The sequence below is a fragment of the Hemitrygon akajei genome, chromosome 5 (genome assembly GCF_048418815.1).
Source record: "Hemitrygon akajei chromosome 5, sHemAka1.3, whole genome shotgun sequence".
Taxonomy (NCBI): domain Eukaryota; kingdom Metazoa; phylum Chordata; class Chondrichthyes; order Myliobatiformes; family Dasyatidae; genus Hemitrygon; species Hemitrygon akajei.
In genome coordinates this window covers 161,378,490-161,402,341 of record NC_133128.1, presented here as the reverse complement: position 1 = coordinate 161,402,341, position 23,852 = coordinate 161,378,490, and the positions used below count along the sequence as shown (strand labels likewise).

General features: G+C 40.3%; 1 protein-coding gene across 1 annotated transcript in view; it reads right to left on the bottom strand.

Moving 5' to 3' along the window:
* Positions 1–23,852, bottom strand: part of LOC140728386 (carboxypeptidase inhibitor SmCI-like) — a 47,542-nt gene that overhangs the window by 5,065 nt on the left and 18,625 nt on the right. The window contains exons 3-4 of the mRNA XM_073047035.1: positions 15,444–15,623; positions 2,566–2,751 (exon numbers count right to left, since the gene is read on the bottom strand). Coding sequence (XP_072903136.1) covers positions 2,566–2,751; positions 15,444–15,623 — 366 coding nt within the window. The remainder of the gene's footprint in view (positions 1–2,565; positions 2,752–15,443; positions 15,624–23,852) is intronic.

Below are 23,852 nucleotides of genomic sequence, written 5' to 3'. Positions count from 1 at the left end.
GTTTTAACTATATTTGTTTTCTGTACTACATCGCGGGATGCTATGACGTCACACCCGGTTTCGCCGCGTCTTGTGGGAAAAATGCCGTTTGCGATAAACGGGAAGGGGGGGGAGCGCATTACGCGAGCGGCATTAGATCTGAGCGAACGCTGCTTTTAAGTTAAAGGCGATCAATAACTTTTCCTGGTAGGCTGCAGTATATATATTTTTTACCAGTCGTTAGGAGATATTGGAATGTTGTTCAGTAAAAAAGTATACGCAACGTATATTTAAAAGTAGCCGCGTTACAGGCACGGTTCGAAAAAAAGCATTTGCAATATGTATTTGTTTATGTTACCATATGGATTTAATTAAAAGTTAAAAAATCCTCACGTGTAATATCTTTCTGTGTAAATATCTCATATTACAACGTGGGACACCTGCGGCCGAAAATCCGGTGCGGCCTGTACAAGTAAAAAATTGATTTTCTTTCTAAAATTAGAGCCAGCGGCTTTTAATCAGGTGCGTTCTGTAGTCTGGAATCTACGGTAGATCATTGCTGTCTAATTTGACTTTGATATACCGTAGATTCCGGATTTTAAGCCGCTACTTTTTTCCCACATTTTGAACAGCTTTGAACTTTGCGGCCAATAATCCGAAGCGGCTAATGCAAGGTTTTTTTCATGCCGCCTCGTAAACATTTTGCCTCGTAACAGTAGACCAATAAAATTGATGAGTAGTTCACAGAGGTCCAATGAAATTGTACGATAAATCAAGCGCACTTTCACAATTAAATTATTGTAAATCAGTCATTTGTACTCACCCTCATCAACATGGAAAACACTCGAAGCATTGTGCTACCTACCCTACTTAGTTTAAACTATATTTGTTTTCTGTACTACATCGCGGGATGCTATGACGTCACACCCGGTTTCGCGGCGTCTTGTGGGAAAATGCCGTTTGCGATGAAACGGGACGGAGGGGGGAGCGGATTACGCGAGCGGCTTTGGATCCGAGCGAACTCTGCTTTTAAATGCCGTTTGCGATGAAACGGAAAGGAGGGGGGGAGCGGATTACGCGAGCGGCTTTGGATCCGAGCGAACTCTGCTTTTAAATGCCGTTTGCGATGAAACGGAAAGGAGGGGGGGAGCGGATTACGCGAGCGGCTTTGGATCTGAGCGAACTCTGCTTTTAAGTTAAAGGTATCAATAACTTTTCCTGGTAGGCTGCAGTATATATATTTTTTACCAGTCGTTAGGAGATATTGGAATGTTGTTCAGTAAAGAAGTATACGCAACGTATATTTAAAAGTAGCCGCGTACGGGCACGGTTCGAAAAAAAGCATTTGCAATATGTATTTGTTTTTGTTACCATATGGATTTAATTAAAAGTTAAAAAAATCCTCACGTGTAATATCTTTCTGTGTAAATATCTCATATTACAACGTGGGACACCTGCGGCCGAAAATCCGGTGCGGCCTAAAATCCGGTGCGGCCTTTACATTTAAAAAAATGATTTTATTTCTAAAATTAGTGCCAGCGGCTTAAAATCAGGTGCGCTCTGTAGTCCGGAATCTACGGTAATACAACTATTGTCAGTCTGCACACATTGTACAACTTCACCTCACCAGATTATTTTGAATGCAAATATACATTTCACATTCTAATTTTGCTTTTAGAGTCTGGGAAGGACTTGGAAGCAGATCAACCCTCCTAGCAACAAAAAAGAACAGGCACAAATTCAAAGCTAGACAAAAACTTGAGGTATTTCCCTGCTCCCTCAGTAGGGGGAGCTGTCTGCTTTTGATTCACCAAAAACATGTCTGGAGCATTTTGCTCTGAGTAGAGGAACATCATGAAAAAATATACACTTAAGGTGCATTTAGTGAGATGCAGCCAAGCTATCATTGAAAACAGATGGTGGCCGGTTTGGACCTACTGTCAACTGGCAGAATTTGTGCTCAGCTTTATGTCATGTCGTTTGCACTCACTGCTGGCATTCTAAATAAATTCAAATGTTACTGCAGTAACCTTGCCTGCTGGAATAGGCACAAACTGTCAGCCAGACACCACTAGAGCACTGACGGCAGCTTTGGGGCTTCTGTATTTGTAAGTGCATACAGAGGAATCCTAAGCTTGCTGACAATCGTGTGCAAATGGCATTGGCATGAAATCCAAGTCAGTTCAGTTCATTCATTGCTAAGTGGAACATCTATTCAATACATGACCTGGTCTATTACTGTCCATTTGTATAGCACAGCGGTTAGCATGGTGCTATTACAGCGCCAGCAATCCAGGTTCAATTCTGCCAGTCAGTAAGCAGTTTGTACGTTCTCCCTCTGAATGTGTGGGCTCCCTCCAGGCGCTCCTGTTTCCTACCACATTCGCAGTAGGTTAATTGGTTGCATGGGTGTAAATGGGTGGGCGCAGGCACGTTGGGTCAGAAGAGTTTGCAGCCATGCTGCAAGAAGTACTCGTTCATTGTATTCAAAGTAACTCAGGCTCTGGTGTTATCGTTATCTTTACCCACCAGTTTCTACTTCAGAAACAGGCAGCACAATAGATAGTATAAATTTGCATCACCTACCTTTTCTGCAGGTCTTATTACATTGCCGTTTTCTTCTAAAATTGTTTTGATTTCCACCACATCCACTGTAGGTAAAAGTCTCACAGAGGCCAGTGAGATGATTATAGAAGAATCTAGACATAGTTTTGTTGCAGTTGCCTCTGTCTGCCGGGGGCCTGCAGATGACTGGGATATCCGCAGGCATTCCTGTATAATGAAGAGATACAGAACAATTAAGCTTAATGCATTTGAAAGCCAGAAATTTACATTAAAATAATTGTCCATTCAAAGATTGTCATTCTGTGAAATTGCATGGGCCCTATTGATTAATCTAATGCTTGTGTTTCCTAGCACGAGTTAAATCAGCCACTTTTATTAGCACACACTTTGACAGGAAATATCAAAGCTTCAGGTAGCACACCTTCCATCACCATTTCAATTAAAATACTCTTTTCTCTTTGCAATAAACTATCCAAATGTTTTCATTTTGTTCAAGTGAATGTCCAGTCAAAATGGCACCAGTGAATGATTCCTCAGGCAACATGTTCCAGAGAGTAAATCTCTCCACTTCCTTCATTTTTTTCTACACTCTGCTTGTTTCTTCATCTTATTTGTGTTACAGAAACTGCCGGAGCCTGTGATGTACAGTTTGGAACTCAATCACAGGATCCAACGCTCTGCTCTGTCCAGAGAGCTAGCTGCCTTGTGGAGTTTAGAGACAGGGGCCGAAAAGGACTGAGAGTACAAACTGACTCGTCAGGAAGGTGAATCGCGGTGTCATGAGTGACTTCACCTCAAAGTGGCGAGGAAGAATGAAGCATCAAGGTGAATGCGGAGGGGGCCACTAGGGCGACAAAGGTCAGCAGCCAGATTGGCGCATTTGGACTGGGTCGGCAGCATTCTGACATGGGTGGCGGTCACTCCTCACAGAAGGGCTGTTAGTGCGGCCACTCTCCTCATCTGTAGGTGTAAGTACGTTTATGGTATTCTGAGATTTGATTATTGAACTGTACTTCATATTGGCTTCCTTCAGTTTTTCGGTGTTTTCTTTCTTGTGCCGATTGGCGGGCGGGTGATTGGCCATGTTTTGTACGTAAGAGGGGAAGTTGGGGGGGGTTGATCTGTCACAATTCTTTTCTGCAAGTGTGGGGATCAGGAATTATTATTGTTGATTTTTTTTCTGCGGGTGAGGGTGTCAGGTTGGGGATTATCATTATCGCTGCTTTTTCTATGAGCGAGGGGATCAGGAATTCTAATTATTGCTGTTTTTCTTTGGAGAGGGGTGGGGATTTAATGCTATTACTGTTTTTTTCTGCGGGGGGTATTTTGGGGTCTGCAAGTTTTGTTTTTTTTCTTTCTCATGCCAGGGGTTGGGGGGGGCAGTGGAATTAATGTCTTTTCTTTCATCAACTTCCATGGTCTTTCTGTGTTACTTGGCTTTCTGGAGAAGACAAATATCAGACTTGTATTGATCCTTTAAATGTTTAATTTCACCTTCTGCAAAACAGAGCAAGGTGCCAATTTAACCGTGCTTATGAGGGAGCAACCCAAAGAGAGCAGAAAATCATCCTGACATCAATACCAGATCTTAATTACCAGAATCAGTGGGAACCAGAAATTGCCCCAGTTGTGCATTCCACGTATCCTCTTAATAATTATACATACTGAAATAGCTGCTTGTTTTCTCTTTACTTTTAATAATCTGTATTTCTCATCATGTGAGTTGAATTCATCCTCAAGTATTCCATCCTTCTAACTTCTTCCCTCTATGATTACCTGATTGAAAGACTATGAAATATTTAAATACAGAAAGGAAAGCAAAACACACTTACTCCTTCAAAACACCCCAAAATTAAAGGCCAAAATCCCATTGTACTCCAGTTTCTGGAAACACAGCGTTCAGGTATTCTTGGTCTAAGCTATTATTGTACTCCGGCAATAATACAGCTTTCAGCTTCTGCTGCTCTATTCACCCATCTGCAGATAAGGGCCAATGTTACAATTTTGTGCTACGAATATAAAGTTTCCTGCCCAATCCCTGCAGTGGCTGGACAGGTGAATGGAGCTCAGAAGCAGGCAAACCATCCATCTGAGAAACTCCAGGGACTGAGTGCCATTGGCTTGTACTCATGAGCGTCTGAGTATGGAAGAAAATTCTGTAGCTTTATTAGAATAAGTTTGATGCAATCTTGAAGGAGAAGCAGCACACCAGACTTTTTCTAGTAAAATCAGGGCTTTAAGAAGAGGCTAACAAATTTGTCACTTTGTATTCAAGGAGTTTGGAGCCTCTACTGGGGCTTGCTGGCACCTACACTACCTTCTGGTCAGTGAAATAGAAAAGAGCAAAATCCCCAAGATCTGGTCATTACCAAGTATGTGTAGCAGGCAATGTTAAGCAGCCACATTTGGTCACGGTGAGATTATAAACATTGACCCAGTGGTGAGGTCACCTTATCCAAATTCGCCAAAACTTATGGGTCCAAGTGTACTCTGTATAAAGCAAGAATGTTGAGGAGTCTTCTCAGTCGGCTGATAACATTCCAGCATGGGCTACGTCATGAGGGATGAAGAAGCATCAGCAATGAAACCCAAAACAGACCATTAGTGAAACCGAGCCGTTAACATTTGACAATGTACACAATACAATCCAAATAACTGAGGATCTTATACAGTGAATGTATTAACTTTTTTTTAAAAAATTGAGGAATAATTTTGAATGCTTTTACAGCTCGTGTGATATAATCAGTGGCCATTTTATTAGGTACCTCTGCTCGTTAAAGCAAATGTTTAATTAGTCAATCACTTGGCAGCAACTCAAGTGCACAAATGCATGCAGATATAGTCCAAAGGTTCAGTTGTTGTTGTTCAGACCAAACACAGAAATGGGCAAGAAATGTGATGAAGGGACTTTGAAATGATTGTTGGTGCCACTGTGGTTTGAGTATCTCAGAAACTGCTGACCTTCTGGGATCTTCCAGAGAAAGCAGCGAAAGACAAAGCAACGTCCAGCAAGTGGCAGTTCAGTGGGTAAAAGTGCCGTGTTAATGGAAAAGGTCAGAAGAAATTCCAAACTGGTTCCAAGTGAGGGAAAGGTGAGAATAACTCAAATGATGATGTGTCACCATAGTGATGTGCAGAAGAGCCTCTCTGAATGTCCAACCTTGAAGTGGATGGGCTTCAGCAGCACAAGGGCACGGACATACACAGTGCCCACTTTATTAGGTAACGAGGTACCTAACAAAGAAGCCACCGAGTGCATTTATAAATGCTGTCGCTCAATAGCTGCTACACTGTTCCATTAAGTCTTATTTATCTAACTCCCATGATTCCCTTCGAATGTGCTGCAAGCGGAAAAAACACATTGAGTTTGGAGACAGAGGCAATTTTATGTTGATGTTTGCAGGTTGACAGCAAGGTCACACCATCTAGATTCCCAAGCAGTGATAATAGCTGAAAAATTACCAGCATGACAAGAAGATTACTTTCAGATAGTTATCTCTTAATATTACAAGATAATGATAGAGTTTTATGATGATTGCGTTTGGGAAAGGCTCTTATCGATATGTAAATGAATTCTTAAATAAATGTGCAACAATTGACTCAAAAGTCAATTTCATTGGCTAAGTAAAGACTGAAGTGATCATGAAAATGGCCATTTTAAATAATAAGCCAAAACTTCTCCCTCACCAACTGGCAAAGTCTGAAATTACGAAGGGAACAACTCCTGGGTGTCTGGGCTCTAAATGAGAATCGAAAGTCAAAATTCGGCCTTGGGCTTCACTGATATCTTATCTGGTGTGGTAAATTTGTAGTTGAATAGTTTTTGACATTTGAATATTACTGAATGGTATAATGGTCAAGTCAGTCATTTGACACATTTAGATAAATCCTAGAAATGGTAGGTTGGATTTCAAATAAACAATGAAGTCAAGGGTGGGGGGGGGGGGGCTTGATAAATTGACGTGAATCAAAGGAATAATCCTTCTCTGCCCGACTCCATTAGAAGATTTTCACTAAGAATCAATAAATCTACATTTAGGTAGTAGCTGCAGCACCTTCAGAGGACTCTGGGGTTAAGGCTGTCAACCTTTGCACCATTTATTGCTTCTTTGTTTCACAGAGGGTTCCTAAAGCAAATACTCAGTCCTCATTTACAAGAGAACAAGACCTATTTTAGAATACGTAAATGGCCAGATCAGTTTCCACCTGGAACCCTTCAGGAGTTGTTAACTGAGATCCCAGCAAGTTTTCTTTTAAGTACAGCATGGGACAGTCTACTTGGCTCAGAATATTGTACATGCCTTGACGCCAATTTATACAAAATGTTTTCTTCTTGTTAAATATCCACATCCCTCCATTCCCTTAAGTATCTATCTATTGTAACTCATTTAATATTTTAGAAATGTCCTTTGCTTTGTAAATTCAACATTTTGACATCAATATTATGACTATTTTTAATTTGTAAAATGGGTCCGTTTTAAATTAAGACCAATTTTCTATTGCACTCTGGTTTTCCATTAGTAAATAATATCTTCTACTTGCACATCCTCAAAATTCAGTCTGCAATTTTCTATGTTATTATTAATAATTATTGCCCAGTAAACTGTGTATAAAATGAATAGTACTGAATCGGATTAAGGGGTGTATGCTTTATACACAAAACAGTGAAAAAGCTTGGCTGAAAACTTCTGGAATCTGAGATAATATATACGAATGTCATTTAAATTTTGCATCAGAAGTTCACGAAGCTCCAATTTCAAAAGAACCCAATTAATTTCTTGTACATGAAGTCAAAATGCATTTATGTTGTGGCTGTGAATGGAATTGATTAAACTGTAGTAGGGATTTATTCTATAGTTTATCACAAATCCACAGCTCTCTTTTAAACTCAGATGAAAGCAAACAGCGCTGTGTAATGTACTGCAACACGAGTTGCAAATGCAGATTCCTTGTGCTATCACTCAAGGGTCTGGCTGTTGTCACCAGCAACATCTTCCATCACCAACCTTCCACCATCTCTGTTACAAGTATAAATCCTATTGCAATGGGAATAACACAAATCAAACTTGGTGATGGTTTTGAAATGCTATATAAAAAAAACAAGATATGTGGATAGTGCTCCTATAGGTAGCAAAACCTACATCTGGAAACCAATGGGCAAGATGGCGAGTAGGAGTCATACAGGAATGCCACAGAATGACTGGCTGAGTGGAGTCACAAATTCTGCAGGACCAAGGAACTGATTATGGACTTCAGAAAGGGGAAGTTGGGAGAACATGAAACACACACACACACACTCACACTCCTCACTGAGAGTTCAGTGGTAGAACAGGTGAATATCTTCAAATACTTTAGAGCAGGGGTTCCCAACCAGGGGTTGCAAGATGGAATTTCAGGGGGTGCGACAAAGAGTGGCTTGTGTCCTTGAGTGACGAGTCACGAGTCATCACTCAGCCAGCTGCCAGTGTGCCTTGAGAAGTGGTAACAATGTTTGTCCCAAGCACACTCCAGTCTCCCGCTGCCCGAGTCGAGAGAGACGTAAACTCACTCCAGTCTCCTGCTGCCCGAGTCGAGAGAGACGTAAACTCACTCCAGTCTCCCGCTGCCCGAGTCAGCGTTGAGGATTCTCATCAGTGTTACCTGGGAAGTTACACCTCAGAGTTGAGGAGTCTCATCAGTGTTACCTGGGAGTTACACCTCAGAGTTGAGGATTCTCATCAATGTTATCTAGAAGGTTACATCTCAGAGTTAAAAATCATCTCATAATGCCAAAATCTTTATACATCCCGAATCAACCATCGAGTAACGACTTTGCGTTAAAACCAAACCCGCAGACAGTAGGTAAATTATTCAATTATAAAATTTTAAAAAGCCACATTTTGATAAAAAGCAGCTGAAGTCATTCATTCGTTTTTGTCTCAATGCATTAAAGAAGTTTTTGAATTTCAAAGTTTTTTTTCTCTTAAAAGGTTTTTTTCTTGAATCGCTGATAATTTTGAATTGTGTTAGTTGAGGTGGTATCATGGTTAGCACCGAGGGCTTTGAATCGTGTAATGGGAGTTCATATCTCCAGTAATCATCGGAAATAAGTGTGCAAATTCAGTAGAGAGTACCCTAATAAGTCGCGTCGCGTCCCTGTAGCATTTACAGCTGACGATTTATCTTGGCGTAACCGCAGATAATATCGTAACATAATATTTGAAAGCATATTTCTTGCAATACTTTGCTATAGGCGTGTCTGGTTGAGTAAAGCGGTCATCCCTGACTTAGCCAGATAGTTTTTCTCATATTAGCTCATATTCTTCTCTTTACCCTTAACCCTTCATTAACCCTTCATCATGTCAAAAAGAAGGAAATGGAATGATGACTATGTGTGCTTTGGTTTCACTTGCACAACAGGAAATGATGGCTTGCAAAAACCCCAGTGCATTCTTTGTAGCGTTGTGTTTTCCAACTCAAATTTGAAGCCATCAAGCTTCAAGAGCACTTCAAGATCAAGCATGGTGGAGCTGATGTTGAAGGACATGATGTTGGGTCATTGAAAATCAAAAGAGCTCGTTTTGATTCACAAGGAACTCTTCCAAAATTAGGTTTTGTTTCTGTTGAAAAAACACTACTTCTTGCTTCATACCAAGTGGCATATAAAGTGGCCAAATCCAAGAAGCTCCACACAATTGCGGAAGATCTCAAGCCATGTGCACTGGAAATGGCAACAATTACCCTGGGCAAAGAAGCAAGAAAAAAATTTGAACAGGTGCCCCTATCAAATAATGTCATTCACAAACGAATCAGTGATTTGAGTGAAGATATTTTGGACCAAGTCATCTCAGATGTCAGAGCTAGTCCTCTTAAAATCTCTATTCAGTTGGATGAGTCAACTGATGTCTCCAGTTGTAGTCAACTCATCACATTAGTGAGGTATGTCGATGATGGTGCTGTGAAGGAAGATTTCCTGTTTTGTAAAGATCTGAAAACAAACACAACTGCAAAGGATGTGATGCAGCTGGTGAAAGACTTCTTTGCCAAACATGATTTAGATATCAAAGTCACTGGTTCTGTGTGCACTGACGGGACACCTGCAATGCTTGGAAATAAATCTGGCTTTTCCGCATTGATGAAAAAGGAGATTCCAGACTTGCAAGTTACCCATTGTTTTCTTCATCGGCATGCTTTGGCATCAAAAACATTGCCTCCAAATTTGAAGAAAGTCCCTGATGCTTGTGTGAAGATCATCAACTGGATCGGGGACATGCTTTGAACCACCGCATCTTCAAATCATTTTGAGGATCTGGGAAGTGAGCATTCAGTTTTGCTTTTCCACACAGAAGTCCGTTGGTTGTCACGACGACAAGCTTTAACCCACTTCTTTGAACTGCAGGAAGAAATCCAAGTTTTTCTGGAGGAGCGTGAATGTGATCTGGTTGGGGCAATGGAATCACAGGAATTCACCCAAATGCTGGCTTACTTAGCTGACATTTTCACTTGTATGAATGACCTAAGTGTTTCTCTTCAAGGAAAAGGGATAAACATATTGAAGGCTTGTGAAGAGTTGAATGCCTTCAAAGAAAAGTTACATCTTTGGCGTCAAAGGATGGAAAGAGGCAGTCTCTCAAATTTTCCTTCACTAGAAGAGATATTTGATGATGCTGGATCCATAACTCCTACTGTGCGTGAAGAAATTGTGGCTCATTTGGAAATGCTGTCAGAATCGTTTGATGGATATTTTGCTGCTAAAGACCTGAAGATTTCAGAAAAATGGATCTTAAATCCATATTTGGAGAAAATGTCAGATGATGTAGAGCTGACGGAAGATATTATTGATTTGGGGACAAATTGAGCTCTTGAAATGCAATTTGAAAGCAAGACTTTGGAGGAGTTTTGGTGTGCAGCACTGGATATGTTCCCAAGACTTAGTGGAAAAGCACTCCGTGTCCTCATTCCATTTGCAACAACATACTTGTGTGAATCTGGATTCAGTTCTCTTTTGTCAATCAAGACAAAATCTAGGAATCACCTGAATCCACAGGCAGACCTGCGGATCGCAGTCAGCAAGAAAGTTCCACGTTTTGACAAAATCATGAATGAGAAGCAGGAGCAAAGAAGTCATTGAATTTTATGTTCACAATTGGGATTAATTTTACTGTTTAAATTTTTTTCTGAATAAATTAGAATCTAATTGCTCAAGTTATATTTGCATTTTATGCACCGAGTTAAAAGCTTATTTTTTTTTTAAGTTCAATTTGTTCACCCGCAGTATTGTATGTGGTTCAATTTGTGGTTCAAAAATTAGAAATTAGACTTCTTCATCTTCAAATGTGATATTAATTTTGTAAGGGGTGCGAACATTAATCAAACATTTCCTAGGGGTGTGGGGCATAGAAAAGGTTGGGAACAACTGCTTTAGAGGATCTGTCCTGGGCCCAACACACTGATGCAATCACTAACAGGCCACATCAGCCCCTTTACTTTTTGTTAGGCATTTTGGTACGTCTCCAATGACTCTTGAAATCAGAATCCGAGACATTATCACAGACATTTGTTGTGAAATTTGTTGTTTTGTGGCGGTTATAGAACCGGCCAACTCCATCACAAGCACATCCCTCCCCAACACTGAGGATATCTTCAAGAAGTGATGCCTCAAGGCAGCTTAAGAAACTTCACCATCCAGACATGGCCTCTTCACGTACTGTTGGGGAGCAGGTACAGAAGCTTGAAGACGCACACTCAACGACTCAGAAACAGCTTCTTTCCCTCCCCTATCAGACTTTTGAATGATCCATGAACCCAACCACATTATTCCTGTTTTTCACTACTTATTTTGTAATTGACCATAATTCTATGCCTTAGCATTGCTTTACTACTGCAAAACAAATTTCATAAGATAGCGATAATAAACCTGATTCTGAATCAATGGAAAACAACACTTGTAGGGAGCACCAGAGAATCAAGTCAAACCAGAGTCCTATTTCACTGCAAGCATGGAAATCCATTGAGAGTGGGAGTGGCAAATCCATTAATAAATTACCAGAGCTGCCCAGACCTTCCTGCCAGAGAACTAACTACACATCACAGCTGATCATCACATCAATCAGCAATGAAATTGGTTACATGTTAGAGCCTTTACTCAATACCACTTCAGCTGAGTCTTGCTGTCTATTTCACATGGTTGTCATCACGAGGAAAGAATGTGCAGATTCACAAAGAGCAACAGCAAGTACAAACCATTGCTGAATTGTCCACACACGTTTTTCTTGAATGGGTGCAAGGATGGGTGGGATAAAACCAACCAAAGGAATTACGCATTTTTGATCACATATTGAGAGTAACCATAGAAACCTCTGTATCTGGAGAGAAAACATGCCATCATTTGAATTGTTGTTTATTCCCCCTGCTTACCTCATCCAACCATTAGGTGTGTAAAACCTGAGCATCATTCAGTTCCAATGAATTAGGATACTTTAAAATTTTCGTCACCAGAAGAAAAACAGTATTACCAACTCAGTCCCCTTGTCCGAGCCTTTTCCTCTTTATGAACTACACTGCCAACTTCACCATGCTTTAACTTGATGTTGGGAAGCTTCAGACCTAGGAATTCGGAACATAAAAAGTAGGAGCAGGAGAACGCCATCTGGCAAGTTGGGCCTTCTCTGCCACTCAACATGCCCTGCTTGTGGACCGTTCGTCCCACGTGAACAGGAAAGAAGCTTTGAAGCATCTATGCCAGGAACCAGCATACCTCCACCCATTACCCCACCTCACCACTCCTCCATACACATCAACTATTCCTCTCCACAGTGCCTCAGCACCCTTCATTGCACCCCCCCCCCCCAGTACTGCCACTTTACCTTTACACGGCACACCTCATACTACACTGACTTAATCACTGTCCTACTGTTTTTGTATGCCCTGCTGCTAAGAGGCACTTTATAATTTCCTGTCAGAGTCACTTTCTGTTCATATACTCTGGCAACTAACATCACTTTATGTATATACAATCAGTCAACGTAAGTACGGCCACACTCACCAGTTACTTGTACATTGTGTTTTGCACGACTGCTTTTATATTTATATAGAACGATACAGAATATTGGTTTAAATAGGAAGGTGGGTGGAAACAGAAATAAGAAAATATGGCCACTTAGCCTTGTGTCAGCTCAGTATAGCATTGAGTGTTTTCCGGTAAATGAAAGGACAATGTGTAGTACTAGATAGATAGATAGATAGATACTTTATTCATCCCCATGGGGAAATTCAACTTTTTTCCAATGTCCCATACACTTGTTGTAGCAAAACTAATTACATACAATACTTAACTCAGTAAAAAATATGATATGCATCTAAATCACTATCTCAAAAAGCATTAATAATAGCTTTTAAAAAGTTCTTAAGTTATGAACTATGAAAAACTTAGTTATAATATATAAATATTTTTGCACAGTACTGTATTTATTGTGCTTTTAGGCTTAATGTGGTTTTTTTTAAATGCTGCATCAGATCTGGAGTAACAATCATTTTGTTCTCCTGTACATGCGTGTCCTGACAAATAATGATTAACCAACTTGAAGATCATAGTTGATCTGACCGTGATCTCAGCTCCACCTACCTTCCTTTTCTTCATAACCATTAATTACCCTGCTGTACAAAAATCTGTCTAACCTTGCCTTAAACAACACACACACACACACACACACACACACAATGCTGGAGGAACTCAGTAGGTCAGGAGCATCTATGGAAAAGAATAAACAGTTGACATTTCAGGCTGAGACCTTTCTTCAGGACCTGAAGAAGTTAGTCCTGTAAAAGCCCCAAATATCGATTGTTAACACTTTTCCACAGATGCTGTCTGTCCTGCTGAATTCCTCCAGCACTCAGGGTGTTGCTTTGGATTTTTCTCGTGTCTGAAACCTTGACTTTCATGAGATAAAATTAAATGAGAGATCCAAATTAAATAAATTTAACTTAAGAATTCAATTAGAATCACCTCAGTGTATAAATCATGCATCTTTAGCTCAGTTTCCTATGAGAACAACATCAGTTCATCTTCATTAGTTTAATACTCATCCCAAGATATTAGCGCCAAATATATTATTGGCTATTTTAAGCAAGGAATTTAAAATAGATACAGATTTTGGCTTCTTCTAATTCCTGTGGCCAAGTTTTGAGGTTGGTTTTCTGAGAGTATCCGAGGACAAAGATCCCCAGGTTAGAACATAAGACATAGGAGCAGAATTAGGCCGTTTGGCCCATCGAGTCTGCTCCGCCATTCAAACATAGTTGATCCTTTTATTTCCCCTCTCAACCCCATTTCCAGGCCTTCTCCCTATAACCTTTCATGCCATGTCCAATCAAGAACCTATCAATCTCTGCCTTAAATGCACTCAACGACCTCCACAGCTGCATGTGGCAACAAATTCCATAAATTCACCACCCTTTGGCTACAGAAATTTCTCCGCATCTCTGCTTTAAAGGACACCCCTCTACCCTGACGCTGTGCCTCTTGCACTGGAATCTCCCACCATGGGAAACATCCTTTCCACATCTACTCTGTCTAGGCCTTTCAACATTCAAAATGTTTCAGTGAGATCCTCCTTCATACTTCTAAATTCCAGCGAGTACAGACTTAGAGCTATCAAACGTTCCTCATATGATAACCCTTTCGTTCCTGGAATCATCTTTGTGAACCTCCCCTGGACCCTCTCCAATGCCAGCACATCTCTTCTAAGAGGAGGGGCCCAGAACTGATCACAATACTCAAGGCAGGCCTCACCAGTGCCTTATAAAGCCTCAGCATCACATCCTTGTTCTTGTATTTTAGACCGCTTGAAATGAATCCTAACATTGCATTTGCCTTCCTCACCACTGACTCAACCTACAAGTTAACCTTTAGGGTGTTCTGTACAAGGACTCCCAAGTCGCTTTGCATCTAAGATTGTACAGAATGAAATTTGGTGTCACCTCTCAAGGCAAGGTGAAACTTGGGATGACACTGAGAGGAGTCTTGTTACACCCCTGGTTGAGGACATCTGAATGTGGTCTCTAAATCAAGGTTACCTTTACATATTTCATTGGATCTGACTGTTCAAATGACAGCAATCATTCTTGCAAAGCCTGTTGCTGTTGTTGCAGTTAATGTATTTTAATTGCCGACTATAGAAGATGCAATTTGCCCAACATAGACATGACCAGGGTGGGTGACAAGGATTGTGCTGCAATTGAAGAAGAGTTCCATGGCTTACTTTTAAAAAAGTATATTTCACCAACACTTTAATTGGATAAAATAACTATAGTTCCAATTGTCAAATAATGATGCAAAATATTAGCACAGAAATCATTTAGCTAAAATTGAGATTGCTGCATAAAATAAAAACATTGCAACGATGGATTACCCACTGAAATGTAGCATCTGAAGCAAGTCCAGCTTAGACAATTGCAGCCCTCCACAAATCTGTCACTATCATCAGCATTCTTTGACCTATGCTCTCAATAAGCCTTACATCTTAAGAGAGCACAAAATCATGGAACTGTTCCAAACAAAAACATCTTTTACTAAGAAAGAGACATGTTTATAGTCTTGTTAAACTTATTTGGTTAATTAGCTACTTATAACAGATTATTTAATCATTTATCTCACTGATATCTTGATGCATACCCCTTAATTGCTATTCTGCTTAGAGTACAACTGTGCTTGACACTTAAATGACTACAAAGCACTTTGGAACATCCTGAAAATTTGGAACAATCCATACAATGCAAGTGTATTCTTTCCTAAAACATAATTTTTTACAAAAAGGCACTACAAGAATATAACTCAATGCATTTTTCTAACCTTTAATACTTTTCTCAAATGTGATAGAGGGCAAGCTCGACATAAAATGTTTCAGGGCAATTTTGCTTACCATTTGCTTTTTGGCATACATCCTCACAATGTTGCTGTGTTTGGAAGTTATTCCTGTTTCCAAAGCAACCCCCATATATAAACTGCTCACACATTTTTGTATGTCGATTATAGAAGTACCGACGAAAATATGCTCGGCATGGTCCACCATCAGCGTCCAAATAACAGGGGTTTCTCTGATCTGTTAAAGAAATACATATTCATATTACTAATATCACACAAACGCAGTTCCAACATTTTCTGATATTGTCCTTATATTCAATGCTGAAGTTTCAACCACCAATCTGAAGTAATCCAATTTGTGCTATCTGCAATCAGTTGTGCATTTCTTCATATCATTTAAGTCTAGATTTTCTTCATTGCTTCAGTGAATACAGGCCCATCACAATTACAATGGAGACCATTCTTTATAGCTAGCAATTAGAAAAATGTAAAAAAAAATAAACTGATAATTGCATGTTTTAGTACAAAATGCTTATTGTGTATATTTTTAAAAACTGTCTTTTTGTCAAAAGATCAATTTGGAGACAGCAACAACTATGGAGTATTTTGCACACTGAAAACAATTGACATTGACATGCACTGACACCAAAAGCAATGAAGAAACTGGAGGAGGCCACTTGGTCCATCGAACCAGCCCTCCTGCTAATATAGTACTGGCTTCCCTGCCATTGTGTCACTTTCACAAAGCATTCAATTGCCTGGCATTTACCTCATCTGAAATTACCTCCTTAAAGGCCACAGAGCAGAAAAAGAGCAGAAATAATCAAAAGACTTTTCTAAGAAGTTGGATAATTTTTTGAAAGGTCTTAAAGGAGGAAAGAGACATGGGCCAAGGGGGAGTTGCGATTTAGAAAGGATATGCAAAGCGCACTGCTCAGGAGGCAGAATGGCCTGTAGAGACAGAAGCTGCTATATTTCATTCCTTCATTTTCATATACATTAGTAAAAACAAATAGTATTCAATCCACGTCTTCTGAAGCTGTGAGTGACATTTGCTGTGAAATCTTATAAACAGAGTGATTTTAATTGGCTCACATAACACAGTGAGACATTTGGCCTAATAAATCCATGTTAGGTCCCACCAGAGAATACATAAAACCTTATTTCCCTGCAGTCTGCAACTTACTCTCTCTCGCAAGTGTATCCATTCCTGTTAATGTCTGTCACTAAAAAGTCATTTACGGTAGTCAGTTAACTAGGAGGCAGGCGGAAAGTGGAGCACCATGAATGCACCCATGCATTTTCGGGTTGAGCATGCAAACTCCTCCCAGACAGCACCTTGAATGCTATGAGCAGCAGGACAAAGTCTGTCTCACTTGCTGTCCTCCTTCCTTACCTGTTCACCTGTCATTTATGAAGAGCATGAATTACAAAATTACAACAAAGCTAAACCACAAACTTATTTTGACCCACAGTTGAGGTTGGCCATTCATTATGGTTGTTTTGGCATGTATTGTTATTTTGTTAGGTATTGTTAAAGCCTCTATCAGGAAAGAAATTAGAAATTAAACCACGGTGGTACAAATATTTTACTGAAATTAATCCAGCGAGTAAATCACAACTAATATCCTAGCCATTAAACCAGAGAATTAAGACAAATAGTGAGTTCATGTCTGATGAGTAGGTTACGTCACTCTTGACTCAGCCTGACTATTAGCAATACTTCTGCAAGTAGACCACAAGTGCAGGCTTAAGACTACTTGTGGAAGAAAATTGAAAGGCTAAATGAAAACAGATTCAAAGTAATGAATCTAAGTTTACTTGAGAAATAATGAGTTCCAGATAGTGGTTATGATTAACAAAGAATCTTTGTGATCTTAACTAATTCAATTGCATTGGCCATTATTAGTATGCTTAAATATGTATAGAACACTAATTTAGTTCAATCGACTTAGTTACACTAATTGGGGTGTAATCAGAATGCTAAATAGATATAGGACCACTAGAAAGTGAGGATGGAGAAATTATGATGGGAGCAAGGAGATGGCAGATTAACTAAAAAGAGTAGTCTTCACTGTGGAAGACACTAGCAGTGTGACAGATGTTGAAGGGTGTGAGGGAAGAGAAATGAATGCAGTCACTTTTACAAGGGAGAAGGTGCTGAAAAAGTTGAAAGAGCCATGGATACATAAGACACCCAGACCAGGTGAATTGACCCTAGGGTTCGGAAAGAAATAGCAGTAGAGTTTATGGTGGCATTAGTAATGATCTTTCAAAACTCATTGAACTCTGGCATGGTGCCAGAGGACTGGAAAATTATAAATGTCACTCCACTCTTTATGAAAGGAAGAAGGCCACAGAAAGTGAAATTATAGACCAGCTAGCCTGACCTCAGTGGTTGGGAAGATCTTGGAGTTAATTGTTAAGGATGAGGTTATGAAGTACATGGACAAAGAACAAAATAGAACCAAGTCAGGATGGTTTCCTTAAGGAAAAATCTTGCCTGACGAACCTGTAGGAATCTTTTGAGGAGATTACAAGTAGGATAGATAAAGGGGATGCAGTGGATGTTGTATATTCGGACTTTCAGAAGGCCTTTGACAAGGTGCCACACATGAGGCTGCTTACCAAGTTAAGAAGGGGCAAAGGCAGATTACTAGTGCCTTAAAACCAGTCACTTCGGGCGAATGAGGCTCATCTTGGAGAATGCAAAATCTGATCTCAAATCTCTGCTGCCTTGTGGCAATGCCCACTCATAGGGAAAGGCTTCAGGATTAAACCACCGAGGAGAAACCCGAAGCTGGAGTCACTAAAGTGGTCCTACATCGAGTTCAATGCTGACTGGCAATATCAGCGAATCCACTGAGGCCAAACCGTATCAGACTCTGCCGTTCCTTTGGATTCATCGGCTGTGTGAACAGGGGAAGCCTACTTTCGTGGGGAACAGCTCACTCTCCACATTGTACTGCCTGGGCTTGCGCATCACATAGACAGCTAGGAGAAATATCCATGGTCAACCCCAACCTAGGGTATCATTGTACGTCCCAACCTAAAGCTGTAGAATTATAAGACCAAAAGCACAACCTTCTCATACTGGATTAAATATACAGCACTGATCCACTTCTGGCACCTAAAGCAAGTAATAATAATACAGCCCAACACCAAGTTTGCATTCTCCCTGGGACTACATAGGTCTTTCCTGGACAACACGCTGGAGGAACTCAGCAGGTCAGGCAGTATCTGTGGAAACGAGCAGTCGACATTTTGGGCCGAGCCCCTTCGTCAGGACTCGGGTTTCGAGTCTCGGCCCGAAACATTGACTGCTCGTTTCCACGGATGCTGCCCGACCTGCTGAGTTCCTCCAGTGTGTTGTCCATGTTGATTTGACCACAGCATCTGCAGTGTACTTCGTGTTTTGGTCTTTGCTGGGTGCTCCAGTTTTCTCCCACCTCCCAATGATGTTTAGGCTGGTGGGCGAATTGATGCCGAGTGTGCATGTGGGTAGTAGAATTTGGAAGGGATGTTGTTGGGAAGTTGATGGGAATGTTGTGAAGGCTGGATTAGGCACTGTGGGCTCAAGGATGTTTCCCATGTCCCTCTCTGTGACTCTTATCATTTTAATTGTAAGGCCCAATTCATTGGGTGCACAGTCTAAGCCTTTCAACATATTTACTCAAATTTTTAACACTTCATAACAACATTTTCATTACAACTCCTGTCAATTACAACTTTTCACACTTCAACCCACCTTCAGCCTCTCATACATTTCATTTTTAGCATTGTAGTCTTCGTGCTGTACTGTAGGAACCTAAAGAATTCTCTCACTAGGGGTTTCCTTGTGCATTTTCTCTCAAAGTGTAACTAAAGCATTTGGTCATCAGAGACTATGTTTATGTCCAAACACCTTAAACTTATAACAAATGTTGGAGCTGAAAATCTATTTGCTGGGAATAAAGGATCAGGCCCTCAGAACCTGAGAAAATATCCCATTTATGGCATTAATGAAAGAACCTTTAAAATAGTGATCAACAAAAACTAGATTGAACTTTCTGGTTTAATGCCACCCGAATTCCACACTTTTTAATATGGGAAATGTGAGATGATACCGGTTGGTAGGAAGAATCAGAGGAGAAATAGACTAACAGACATAGTTCTAAAATGAGGCACACACCTACAAGGCATAGAGGAGAAAAGCAAAAATGTTACGATGACCCTTTATAAAACACTAGTCCAGCCTCAACTGGATTATTATGTTCAATCTGTGGTGGAATCAACAAGTGTCCAGAAAAGATGGCTCCTGCAAAGAGGGTCAGAATCAGAAGGATAAATTAGAGCTGTCTTTGGTAAAGAGAAGGCCAAGGAAAGAATCAATAGAAATATATAAACATTGACTTCACAGATGGTGCAATGTTTGATGGCTAGTTGGGGCATTTATGGGGTGGCACAGCAGCATAAACACCATTACAGTGCCAGTAATCATAGGTTCAATTCCTAGTGCTGTCTGTAAGGAGTTTGTACATTCTCCCCGTGACCACTCCACTTTCCTCCTAAGCTCCAAAGATGTATTGCTAGGGTTAGTAAATTGTGGTCATGCAAAGTTGGTGCCAGTAATGTGCCTCCACTTGCACAATCCTCAATGATTGATTTAACACAAGCAACACATTTCAATATAAGCTTTGGTGTACATGTGTGTGACAAATTAAGTTAACCTTACAGGGAAAGAGGACTAAGGGTAGGTTGCAGGGTGTCGTTGAAATCTGGAATTCCTCAGCCTACAGCTGTGATAGTTGCATCTGCAGAACTGCTCATGTTTACAAGTTGTATAGAACCAGGTTTCATAGTTTCCTTCAAAAGAAGATGAGATAAGTACATCTAATGTGGTAAAACAGTAAAGGCTATGGAGAAAAGGCTAGATGGTGGAATTAGAGAGATGCCTTGACATAGCGGGCTGATAGGATGAATAAATAGTTACAGAAGGAAACCTATGAAATTTATGTCCAACACTTTGTGAATGAAACAATCTGAAAATATAGGGGAATATGGGCTAAAAGCAGTCAAATGGAATTAGCTTCAATACACATTTCGGTTAGCGTGAACGAGTCGGGCCAAAGGGCCTGTTCCCACGTGGTATAAATCGATGAATCTACAAATCAGCAATGCAGGCTGAATTTTGCTTTAAATAACACACAGCCTGTCATGAATTGTAAATGATATCTTTGAATCACATGGCACATCACTCTGTCAATACTGGACATGTCACAGCTTATAGCTGGGAACATTATAAGCCTAAAGCATAACCTTGTAGTGCAGGATGAAAATTTCTAGCACTGAGTCACTGCTATCTCACAGCCTTAATCTCCAATATTATCAGTGTGCAGCTTGCACATAGCTACTGATCAGATTATTGAAACTCCACTATGCAGATGAGCAGAAATGTTCTGGTAGTCAGCTGATCTGAATAGTTAGCAAAACCCAACTCAGCTCTGGTTTTTCATTTTCCGATCGTCTAACAGATAACATACTGTATTTGAACAGAAACTCACTTTGCAGAAGTACTTGTATTTCACCTTTAAAAGCACATTCTACAAACACAAACATTTTACATATTTGCCAAAACTGAAATGGGAAAAATAAAAATGAAAGTAAATTGAAATTGGAAACACGAAACATCTTGTTGCATTGATTAAACTTCTGAAAGATACCATACTTGTTGGGAAATGGTGGTCAAGCTGAATGGTACTTTGCAGCTATTTATAGTGTTCTGCTTTCTTGCTCTCTCACAGAAAGCAGACTCCTCTCAGACACTCTCTTACTGCAGTGGTAAAAGTGGTAAAAGCACTTTTGCTCTGGAAGTAATGCTTAGCTATTGTCTGGGAAGCATGCATCATCAGTGGTTTGGAAGCATGCAGTCATGGAAATACATTGGTAACCTTCCCAATGTGAAAAGTTCAGGCTGGGTTCTAGAGAATGTGTGAGGCAATTCGATTTTACATCTAAGCTCAGGCAGGATTGCTTTAACAAATATGTGGAAATGTTGGGATGGATGAGTAAGTGATGCACTTCTTGTCCTTTCAATTATTGTCCTTCCCTCTTTTGCTGCCATAATACCATTAATCAAATCCCCCCCCCTTCCAAACACCAAATAAATATATCAACTTATTCACTTTTCTGCATTTGAAGGAAACAGAATTTGGAAAGATAAATACTGTCAGAAACAGCTGAAAGTAAAACATCACTAAAACAAGGAGAGAAACCTGTGTAAGGGACTGAAACAAAGCTTATTTTCCAGCATTGCTCACTTTATAAAGTCTATGTTTAAATGTCAAAGAGTCAGGCCTTATCCCCACTCCTAAGCTTCACTGCAGGCATTCCAATAGGACTCTGAATTCAGGCTTTAATGTATTTTGGAAACATTAGTGATGGGATGAAGGAACATATTTGAATGAACTGAAGGATTATTTATAAGATCCCTCAGTAAAATTAGTCAAAGATAAATGAAACACATTCTTTTAGTCTCACCAACTCATCTGGTAACATAATATGTAAATGTTTTGTGTGCACAGAAGCTCTTCCTGTAGGTAGGAGCCAGATCACTCATCACTCCATTCCATGGGCATCAAAATCACCTTCCTAGTAATGCTGGACTCTGTACAAAACTGTACCTTGCAGCCACTGCTATTGAGGCAAGATGCCAATCAGCTAGCCAGCACCCTGACTCTGTTGTGATCCTTTGGCATCAATGATCACTAGTAGTGCAGCATCAATCCTGCAAATAATCTCAGGAGGTAATTTTAATCCTCTAACTAAATTTTAACAGTGAATCATTTCTTGAACCTGAATGACACTCTACATCTGCTCTTGACAGAACCTGCCTTTTTGTATCAGCTCAGGCAGATGCAAAAATGCAAACGTCAAACAGACTGAGGATACAACTGAAATGACAATCAACATGTGAAGATGTGTCGGCAACTAATGATGAATATTAGGGTGGGAACAACTGTTAGCTATCAATGATTCTATGGTCTTACGTCAATAGATTAATTACATATGGTAAGCCTTTTCATCTCAGTCATCCACTTATTCAGCATAGACCCCATAAAAATCATAAAATCTAGAAGGCATGGAATAAGGAAATTATAACTACCATCACAAACTTTTTTTACATTGTTGGGATCAGTTTGTACTTCTTCCTATTTATTCAAAAGTGACTTAATTGGATTTGAGAAAGGATATCTTGAAAATACACAATATACTCTGTTTAATCAGTCTGCCCAGGTGCTTACATATTTTACAAATCTGAAAATTCTCTTTCAAACTCACAGCTTCAAAAAGACCATGAGACCATCAGACATAGGAGCAGAATTAGGCCATTCAGCCCATTGAGTCTGCTCCACCATTCCATCATGGCGGATCCCGGATCCCACTCTGCCCCATTCACCTGCCTTCTCGCCATATCCCTTTAGCCTTGACCAATCAGGAAACTATAAACTTCCACTTTAAATATACCCAATGGACTTGGCTTCCACCACAATATGTGCAGAGCATTCCACCGATTCACTGCTCTGTGGCTAAACAAATTTCTCCTTACCTCTGTTCTAAAAAGTCGCCCCTCAATTTTGAGGCTGTCCCCTCTGGATACTCCCACCACAGGAAACATCTTCTCCACATCCACCCCCTATCTAGTCCTTTCAACATTTGGTAGTTTTCAATGAAATCCACTGCGCCCCCCCCCCCCCCGACCCGCCCGGCATTCATCTAAATTCCAGTGAGTACAGGCCCAAAGCTGCCAAACACTCCTCATATGTAACCCCTTCATTCCCAGAATCATCCTTATGAACCTCCTCTGGACTCTCTCCAATGACAACACATCCTTTCTGAGATATGGGGCCCAAAACTGTTGACAATACTCTAAGAGCAGCCTGACTAGTGTCTTATAGAGTCTCAGCATCATTTCCTTGCTTTTATATTCTATTTCCCTTGAAATAAATGCCAACATTGCATTTGCCTTCTTTGTCTCAGACTCAACCTACAGATTAAACTTCTGGGAGTCTTGCACGAGGACTCCCAAGTTCCTCTGCACCTCTGATGTTTGAACCTTCTCCCCATTTAGATAACAGTCCGCACAATTGTTCCTTTTAAACATGATAACAAACATGATTCTAATTTACTAAACTGCATTATCATACAATTCCTAACACTGTAATCCATCTGCCACATTTTTGCCCATTCTTCCAATTTGTCCAAGTCCTGCTATAAATCGCACTGTTTCCTCAGAACTACCTATCCCTCCACCATCTTTGTATCATCAGCAAACTTTGCCACAAAGCCATCAATTCCATTATCCAAATCATTAACAATGTGAAAAGTAGCTGTCCCAATACTGACCCCTGAGGAACACCACTAGTCACTGGCAGCCAACCAGAAAAGGCCTCCTTTATTGCCACTCGCTGCCTCCTGCCTGTCAGCC